Below are 10,594 nucleotides of genomic sequence, written 5' to 3' on the forward strand. Positions count from 1 at the left end.
GTTTAAAATTATGTGATGTTTTTAAATCAGAAATCGAGATTGAAGAAACGTATATTTCATAAATAAAAGATAAAATAAAAAAAATAAAACATTAGTCAGAGACATCAGAACAATGCTATTTCTTTCAGTGTAAAGGCTAGTCTTATGCCCTGGTTGTGACAGTTGATGGCATTATTTATGTGATCGTGATTCTGAAAGCTAAGAATGATTTTTTTTTTTTTTCAGACTTTGATAACTTCATATCCAGCGGGATGAATATATCATCTGATAACCTAACAGTGGTTATTAACTATCGAGACTCACTCAACAAGGCTATGACCAAGAACATCATTGTTGTGGTACTTGGCATCTCTATCACCTACATCAATGCTACCCTGATCCACACCTTCAACAAACACCAGGTCTGAATTTTCTCTGAACATGCTTGCATATTTGGATCAAATATTGCTTTGGAACTGTGAGTCCTGCTAAGTTGTTGTTGCCCTGGCACATGGGGGCCGAGATATTTGCCGTTCATCACCTACTGTCTGTCAAACCCATCACACTTAATTTCTTCTCCATGCCTTTTCCCCACTCCTCCTCTTTTGTCCTTCCTTGCAGATTTTCAAAATGAATCCTCGCTACATACTTTTCATCCACCTGGTGGTCAACGATATGACCCAGCTGATGTTCACCATCACCCTATTCGTTGTCAGCTACACTCTCTTCAAAATCAACGTCACTTTCTGTGCCTACTTAATCATCTCTGCTCTTTTCACCACTGAAAACACCCTCGTGAACCTGGCCTGTATGGCAGTAGAATGCTACATTGCCATCTGCTTCCCCCTCCACCACGCCCAGATCTGCACGGTCAACAGAACGTACATTCTGATTGGTCTGATCTGGGTGACGAGCATGGTTTCTGTCCTACCAGATCTCTTCGTCACCCTGGCCACCGAACCCCTGGAGCATTTTCATTCTAGAATCTTTTGCCTCAAGATATTCGTCTTTCCGATTCCCCAACTACACACGAAAAGGGAAATCTACTACATACTTGTTCTGGTCCTAGTTTGGCTTTCTCTCTTCTACACATACTTCAGGATCCTGTTCACTGCCAGGACAGCCAGCTCAGATGCTAAGAAGGCCAGGAATACTATCCTCCTCCATGGCTTTCAGCTGCTGTTGTGTATGCTCACCTATATTGCCCCACTGTTAAAAGCAGCTCTGTTATTTTTGTTCCCAACAAAGGTTTCCGACGTACTCTTTGTTTGCTACATCATCATTCAAATTCTCCCAAGGTTTCTAAGTCCTATTGTCTATGGCCTACGAGACAAGACTTTCAGGAGGTACTTGAAAATGTCCCTGTCGTGTAGAGTGACCATAAGCACAAATCTACAAACTACAATGAGGACACTTTCATAAAAAAACCTACACGCTTTCATAGTGGTACATGCTTTCAAAACAATATGGTTGTGTTATTCTTGTGCTTTCAGGATTAAAATAGTTTAGATTAAACAAAAGTAGACACCACTATCCATGTCATGAAACAGAGCGCTGCTGGCGGGACAAAACCTCTTAACTGGTTTTACAAAGTCTACACAATGGGAAAGCATTAAACCAATCATCTGTCTAAACCTCGTAACTCTATTCGCCCTCAAATCTGTGTTCGTTTTTTTCATCTGCTGAAAAGTTGGGTTTTTGGAGTTAGGAGGTTTTGTCCCGCCAGCAGCGATAGGTACAGTAAATGCATTTAACACATTTATTTAACAAGACAGTTTCGAATTGCAGCTTCCCGTAGGTGCTCTTTGAGAGCAGTTTTGAAGGAGGGTAATGATTCACGTTATTTTACGGCTGTGGGTAGGGCGTTCCACATTGTTGTGGGAAGGTTGTGGAATAGGGGGTGGAAGGGGAAGTATGAACCCTTGGTTTGCACTCCAGGTCTATCCCACAGTGATGTGCAGCACAGTATCCAGCTCAGTAATATAGCAAAGCAAATGTACTAAAATTAGGAAATGTAACACAAAATGACTTCAATTGTTGCATTTATCTGATAATCAGGAAACTATGAAAGAAGGAAGGTTAAAATCATCACGTCAGGGTCACCAAATTGTTGCGTTTATTTGATAATCAGGAAACTATGAAAGAAGGAAGGTTAAAATCAGGGTCACCAAATTGTTGCGTTTATCTAATAATCATCAATAATGAAAGGTAGAATTCATCTTTCAGAGGTTTATTCAAAAGTAAACAAGCAAAGCAACACACAGGACAAATAATATGTTACAGGAAAAAGGTATGTTGCAACAGGCAGAATATACTGTAGCATGGAGACGCCAAGACATTCTACCCAGAACAGAAAGAAACAAGGAACTTATATATGTCACTGGTAAATTCTAAGTTAACGATATGGCTTCTTCAGAAAATAGAATCAGAGAAACAAGACTAATACAAGACTAAACATGGTTATAGATTTAGAATAGCAGACTTAAAAGAGGGTCTAGATTTGAGTCTGAGTTGAGTTCAACAGTCCTTCGTTTTAGAACACAGGCTCTCGTATCTTTACAACAGGTGGCTGTTGTGTTGTATAGGTCCAAACTAATGTGATGACATTCCTTCTGGAGCACAAAAAACAGCCACAGTCTCACACTAGTATTAACGATAGGTTATGACTATAACCAAGTTCTGTTAATAGTGGTGACGCTCGGCGTCACTCATGCACTGTCCCCGCACGTGCACGTGCACTGAATAAAGACCACAATGTACCTTTATATCCCAATATTTGTCTGACCACACCCCTATCAGCTTACCTACATAAGCAGGTGTGTGGTCACCTGCTCTCCTCCTTCCCAAGCTTTCACCACAAGGTGAGATCAAGGGCTGCAGCGGCGTCGGACGCCGAGCGTCACCACTATTAACAGAACTTGGTTATAGTCATAACCTATCGTTCTGTATTCATAGTGGCTCCGCTCGGCGTCACTCATGCACAAGGGAGGCCGAGCGGGAGCCACCGGCCGACAAATACACCCCGCTGAAGGCCCCCCACAACCATCAGAACAGGGAGGGCCGAGCCCCCCCGACCCCCCCTAATGGAGGGCACCCCCCCTATTGGAGGTTTCCCGGGAGGGCGACGGACCCGACCGTGCGAAGAGGCACTCAAGCAACTCAACGCACAGGGTGAGCAGACCGTGGCCTGACCCCACGACTACACACACGCACAACCCGCATGCCACCCGGGAACGAACGGAGGGAACAACCTCGTTACTGCCCCCAGAATCACGGGGTCAAGGGCAAACCCAACCCCGTGGCAAGGCCGTAGCAGCGGAGCGCAAAGGAAGACCCAGACCCACTGAAGGGACTGGATCCCCTGGAAAACGGGGGCCCGGAGAGGTCAATGACGCCAGGCATCAAGACCCCACCAGGCGGTCACTTAGTGACACCGCCCCCCACATCGCCAGCGTATTCGGATAAGGCCCCTCTTCTCCAAGAGCGGGCCCTTTCCCCCCAATAGCACACCGCCTGGCACACTGACCCTGCAGAACAGGCAGTCAGCATGGCCGTAAGCACACAAAAAGGTTAACCAACGGAAGCAGGCAGCGCACCGGGGAAAACCAGGCAACAGGCTGTAACCCGAGCCTGGAGCACTGCGGACGAGACAGGCGCCAAAGGAGTCAGCTGAGAACAGCCCCCCCGGCGGAAGGGGCGTATGCTGGCGTTGTTGCATGACCAAGCCTCCATTTAAAAAAAAAACCCACCCAGAGGGGTTGAGGCAGAGAAGGCTGACATGATTGGCAGACGTCATGAACGTGCAGGGGCACCCTCAACCGGGTAACCCGGGAGTTGACACTGCTCCAACACACCAGGGAATCAACCACCTTGTTGTTACCCAATGCGGTGGTTGTTCCTATAACCCCTCAAGAAAAAACTCCAAAACACACCTGCGGGTATACACAGGCTATACCGCAGTACAAGTGTTTCAGTTTTCAAAAAAGGGTTATCCCAGGCCTACGGGTCGACGAAACATTACTTCGGACCGGGCCCGGCGATACGGGAAGCACAGGGTCACCAGAGGAGGTCAAAGACCACCCCAACAGGCCCCTCTTCGCCATGCGTGAGAGAGGAGCGAAAAGAATGGAGAACCAGCCCCAAGCACACCGTACTTGGTATTCCCAGGCGGTCTCCCAACCAAGTACTAACCAGGACCAACCCGCGTAGCGGCCGAGATCCGACGAGATCGAGCGTGTACAGGTTGGCATGGCCGTAAGCCATTACGACAGTGCAGAGTACAGAATGTACCCAACCAGGGTCTCCATAGCGCTTAACCCAGTGACACCCGGACCGACCTGGCATTTTTCGCCCTGAAAAAAGCCCAAGTCCCTCAGGGTACCAGAACAGCAGATCTGCATCCCCGGCGGACAACGGGTTTAACTGATCCGGACCAGCGTGACCAGAACCAGTCCCGTGCCCTAACCACGCCGACATGCCTACTCCAGGAGAAGGTGCAGATATGCGTGTTGATCTTAAACATGAAAAGAAGGCAACACCCAGACATTCGGTGCGAACCGCGCCCGGTGGCCCACCCCCAGGGCGTGAGACCCCTCTACATATGTTCAGATCCATTCCGTCATCATCCCCCAGATATGAACGAGAATCCGTCGACAACCAACACAGGTCGTCGGAAGAGGAAAAACGTCCATCCCAGTTGCTTTATAAAAACGCTGTTTTAACCTCAAGCAACCAAGGCGTGCCAGTCATTTGCCTGATCTTCAACAGAACACCCCGAGCTAGCACTATGCGTGCGTCGGGACACAACCACATCCATGAACAGGCTATTTAGACCTGTCATTGAATCCCCAAGGCGCCCAGGGGAACGACAAGAGGGGTGTGATGCTTCCTAACTCCAACTCTTTTTAATAGAAACGAAGGAAGCATCAACAGCATGTATCCCAGTCTACACAGCCGGGGGTAAAAATTGTTTACATTTTTACATTCCACCACCCTCCCATAGAGAGGAGACGGAAATCCCCAGAGAGACTTCCCACGCGAGCTGTACAGATTGAAAAGAATATATTGCACCTTGAGCCATGTAAAAGTTTGGTTTTAGGGCTCTCCGGGGAGGAGGCACTGAACCCATACACACTCAATAATCGAATTGAATCGAATACACACACAATAGAGTAGGACTCCTTCTTGAGGTTCCACTCACCTTGACAATCTGAGGAGGAGGCTCTGTACTCTGAGGAGGCTCCCTCACATGGAAGGAGAGTCCCAACTCACAGAAGGCCCGAATAGGAGCTTCGTGAGGAGGAGCCCTGACCACCCCCCGAAACAGATCCATCATATGGACCTGAACAGCACACGGAAGTCCTACCAACAGAGACGCGCACAGTGACGTACTCTATGGCGGGGGAATTTCTGCGGTGCACACGCCCAATATTCCAGGGCGTGGGACCAGGAAACTCCCTCCCCCCCCCCCCCCCCCCCCCTCACCCTGTAACGTGCCGAACCGCAACGTGACAGGAACCTTGAAGGACAGGTGGGTTTACCCCTGACCAACAGAAAAAAGGGGGAGAAAAGGTTACCAGTTCACCCCTTTACGACCCCACACCCATGATACGATGTAATGACAAAAAAGAGTATGACGCAGTCATAGTCAGCTCCATGAAGCGTCTAACAGCTTCACACAGCGCATGTGCCAACCTGCTATCTGATTTTCACTAAGGAAAAAACACAGAATAGAGAGGGCCCTCTCAAGAGCCCCGGTATCAGACTTACACATGTGCTTCTGTGGCCAGCCCAACCCAGTTGTAGGTCACACGACACACACAACCCATTATCACCTAAAAAAAATGGCAAAAACACTCTACAGAGGAACGCCGTTTTTCATAATGAGAGAATACACAATTCTCGATTAGTATCGGCCACAGGCCTTGCTAAGCACACACGAAAAAGCGACCAAACAATCTTTTCTTTAGGAAAATAAAGTTTCTCAAGCGGTTAGCACAACCCCAACAACTAAGCTAAGGGTTACATCGTATCCCTACCACACAGTGACACAATATAGTGTAACAACATGTCTGAGAGGAGGATGAAGAAGTCCCCAGGGAACCGGGGGGAAACACAACCCTCCTACTTTACCCTTAATCCGGCCAGTTAAACAGGTAAACCTGTTAATATGTGAACACACTGTTCATTGTCATTACAGGCTGAGAAAAGAATCATTCTTTACTCATATGTCACTAAGCATAGCTTTATAGGTTAGTTTAATCCCCTTAGTTGTGAGTACACGGTACATGAACACACAATGTGTCTCAACACAACAAACCAGATCATTTTCACATCTGTAACAATAACCCGATTTGCATGGAGACCAGTGACAAGACAATTCACACATAACTCGCGTCGTATCCTAAATGTAGTGCAGCAACACTCGTTTTGGAAAACATCGTTATTTACAAAACATTTAGAAGGGAAAGCAAGAAGAAGTGCTCAAGGTCTGGTCAGGACCTTGCCTACCGGGAGCGCAGATCAAGCGAATTGCAGTCTCTAACATGGCACCGAAGTAACACAGCCTCCTGTGTTTGACGACACGGGCAGCTCGCTGCTCCAACCCGCCGCTACGGTGCTCCTTGTTGACGCAGTCCTCGCCGGCCTGGCTCAGGGCAGGTTCGACGAACATCCTCTGTCAAAGATGACATCGTAGTCAAGAGTGTTTAAAACATGTTATAGTCACAGCACGTTCAACAGTGTAGCATTAAGCTAACGGCCGCTCTCGGCCGATAGCAGCAAGCTAACGCTACCTAGCCTAGTAACACAACAGGCTTGGTAAACACAGCGAGCTAGCACTGCAGCTAACAGCTGACTGGCTACACAGTAGGCCACAACTAGCACGCAAGCTAAGCAGCTATCACCTGAACTCGTATACAACGATACAACAAGTCACACTCAGACAGGCCGCCGTTCTGAAACCCTCCTCACCTTTTAAGAGAGAAGAGAAACGAGATGTTAACACAGTTTTACAACGGTGATTTTACCAACATCCGACGGAGCCAGCACAAGTCCCATAGCTGTAGCTGACTTGAACACAGATCTTCCGCTAACGAACATCCATGCCCATATTTCCTCGTGAGGGTGTACTCTCATTTGTATATGAAAGACGGGGCCTCACGGTGACAGAGAAACATCCACTCGTCCAGAAAACACAGGGATCACCAGTGTTACTGGTCGTGGCCCACTAGTTAACTATAATGGGCTTCAGACCAAGGTCCTCCGCCATTGCCTAAGAGGCTGAACAAAGGACCCTAATCTGGAACATTGTCAGCTAGCCCCTATAGCACTAACAGACAAGAGGAGCTCGCAAGCAAAACATTACTCACCAACCTGGAACCCACCGCTTCTCACAACAGCGGCGCGTCCTACAGTCCAGCTGTGTCGCTGAAAGGTTTTACCGCAACCAACCACAGCAATGAAGACTGCAGTTGGGAGGCATGTAGCGGCGTGCTCCCAATACAAAAACCGGTGGAGGTTTTTAGAATGATCACCATCTTCCAAACACTCCAGTGACGAAGACAATATCGCCGTATTTTCTCGAAAATAGTGAGAGAGAAAATTAAGATATGATGTCAACGTATCTCTTGTTTTCCAACTCTTCTCCTACTATCACATCACGTCAAGTGGGGATCTCCGAGGCACTCCTTGTGGTGAAAGCGAGAAGGAGGAGAGCAGGTGACCACACACCTGCTTATGTAGGTAAGCTGATAGGGGTGTGGTCAGACAAATATTGGGATATAAAGGTACATTGTGGTCTTTATTCAGTGCGCGTGCATGTGCGGGGACAGTGCATGAGTGACGCCGAGCGGAGCCACTATGAATACAGAACTAATGTTATCATGCCTAATATTTGGTTGTGTTTTGATCCGTGATAAACTATAGCATTTGTTGGAATGATAGCTAATACTCACTCTAATGTTTGGCAGCTAAAAAGCAGATGTTGTGTGAGATTCATTGCAGCGGGGAGCAGGAGGATGGAATTACATTAATCCTCTGAGGTCGCCGCTCCTTTGCGCGGGGTTACACCTTTGGCGCAGCACGGTCTAAACGGCCTCATCTCGGCGGAGAGGATTCTTCAGAAATGCCGCAAATTTTGCGTAATTCAGAAATAGGTAAAAAAAAATAAAAATTATTGTTAACTTGTCCGGCTGTATAATTTCCCTTGCTGTCTGAAGAACTACAGTTGAGTCATAGGGGAGTACTTTCAGTCTCAGGTGTCGGGGACAGACGTGCAGACATAACAGCTACCAAATCCATTTTGAGACAATGGATCCAGTAGGCTACTTTGTTGACGGTGAATTATGCAAAAGGGAGAAAACCCTTGCCATTCTCCCTCTCTCTGTGTGTGTGTGCAGTGGCGCTGCTAGGGTATATTGGGGCCCTAGGCAATAATTCTTAAGTGGGGCCCCCAACCAGTGTTCATCTCCATTATGTTACAAATAATCTGACGCGAACAAGATAATATACTAAATACCCTTTTTTTTATCACAAATGTGCAACTTTCAAAGAGTACAGTCCATTATGATGGAAAAGTATTTAGCTTGTTTCACCTGTTTGACTATTTCATCACTTATTTTGTCTCCAATCATGTTATGATTTCATAGATGGTTCGGTTAGTGTTGCGTAGAGTCATTGAGCATCCTTATGGCCTGGGGATAGAGGCAGGGGTCACAAGTCATTAGACTAACAAAGGCAGGGCTGCTCTCAGACTAGAAGGTGTTAAGTTGGGATGGGGGGGGAGTTACATAAGCTTTCTGGGTAAAGTAGTCATTATGCATAGCAAGATAAATGGCTCCGGTTTCTTTGGGGGCCTGTAGCTCAGGAATAAATAGTGTGTTATCAGCATGATTCATAGGACATAGATTGAAAAGTATCTGCCTGATTTGTACAAGTGTAATAATAATAATGCAAGACCTGTCGCTGTTACGAGTGGGGGTAGTGTGGAGAGGAGAGAGAACCCAATGCTGCGGACAATGATGATGAGAGGCAGAGACGGCAGGATTCGTGTAGATAATGACTTTACTTTAGTTCACCAAGCACTACACGAAAATAGGACAACAACGACACAGCCGTGCTGGTACGATAAACAAAGAACTTGAGAACAAACAAAAGAAAATAAACGGCGCAGCCGTGCTGGCACTAGAACAACGAACTGGAGAACACGTAAAACAAACAGGCAACATCAAAACACTAACACTTACTGGAATGAAACAAGGGAGAGCAACGACGTGGACATGAAACGGGGAAACTGGAGGTAGTGACGCGACAACGAGGAGAGGATGACACACACATATATACCCAACTAATTAAGATTGGCAACAGCTGGCCAGGCCAGTCTAAAACACAAGCAATTAATCAACTAGACACATAAGCATAATTACAACAACACCAGACAGGGGAAAACATCACACCAGGGAAGGGAACGTCAACAACGACAACACACATAGAATTACATTGCTCAAACTATTAATTACATTAATTACATTTATCAAAATAGGCAACATGGTTGCCTGCATCATCTGATGATGTCCACTAGGTGGCGCCATGATACCACCGAAAGAAGGTAGAGAATGTCCAGTGTTGTTCCCCTTCTTAACCCCGGCCCCCCAGGACCTGTGGTCGTTACAGTCGCAGAGGTCTTTTAACACTAGCACAGCCGACAAGGGGTAACATTTTCAATAAATGTATCCTCGTCACTCGGTCGAGCTCCAGCTCTGTCACTCAATGACTTTTCCTAAAAGTACCCGTTTTATCTGGCACGGTTTCTGAAATTTCAAAATGACTTCAGGAAAATGTAATTAGAACGTTATTCCACATTATGGGCCGTTGGAACAGACGAAAATCACAGCACTTTGTGAGTGTCTAGCGCAGTGGTGGCCAACCCGTGGCTCGCGAGCCGCATGTGGCTATTTGCCTGTCAATGTGTGGCTCTTCCATCCAAAAAAATAATAATTATAATTATATATATATTTTTTCATGTCACTCAAACATTTCATTGTGGTAAACCTCATATTTTTATATTCAGAGGTAATTATATAGTTTACACTGTTTATTTTTCTCATATTTCTCATATAAGCTGTCGGGTCATCTGACCCGTTTCTGGCGGGAATTAGTGGCATTTTCTCCATGGCTGTGCTAGTGTTAATGGGCATGCAACGACACTCAATGTTAGCGGTTAGCACACACGGTTAGCACACACACACACCCATGCATTGTTCTAAGGATCGCCGATGCGATACTCCTCTGTGCTTAACCCATCCTGTCGTCCTTCCCCCCAAGGGCAGCAGGGAGCAGACGAGGGCTGTGGCGTGATCCACGCCCGGGGACCATCCAAGTGCTCCTGCCCGTCTTTGTCACGGACGCGACAGCGTTAGCTATCTGTTGTCTTGCATGTTTTTCCATTGGGTTTCTCTTATCGGGGGGGGGGGGGGGACCCTTGCAAGTACGGGAGAACATGCAAACTCCACACAGAAAGGCCCGGGAGATACCCCGGGAATCGAACCTTGGACCTTCTTGCTGTGAGGCGACAGCGTTAACCACTACACCACTGTGACGCAAGTGATGGCTTATT

The 10,594-nt window shown here is 47.0% G+C and overlaps 1 protein-coding gene across 1 annotated transcript; it reads left to right on the plus strand.

Moving 5' to 3' along the window:
- Positions 1-251: 251 nt before the first annotated feature.
- Positions 252-1,478, plus strand: LOC311229870 (odorant receptor 131-2-like; the record flags this gene model as incomplete). The annotated part of the gene is made up of 3 exons (XM_084315941.1): positions 252-401; positions 601-1,353; positions 1,473-1,478. 3 exons carry the CDS (start codon positions 252-254, stop codon positions 1,476-1,478), a joined length of 909 nt encoding a protein of 302 aa, XP_084172067.1.
- Positions 1,479-10,594: the final 9,116 nt, after the last annotated feature.

The sequence above is a fragment of the Notolepis coatsorum genome (genome assembly GCF_963971535.1).
Source record: "Notolepis coatsorum genome assembly, chromosome: 6".
NCBI classification, from domain to species: domain Eukaryota; kingdom Metazoa; phylum Chordata; class Actinopteri; order Aulopiformes; family Paralepididae; genus Notolepis; species Notolepis coatsorum.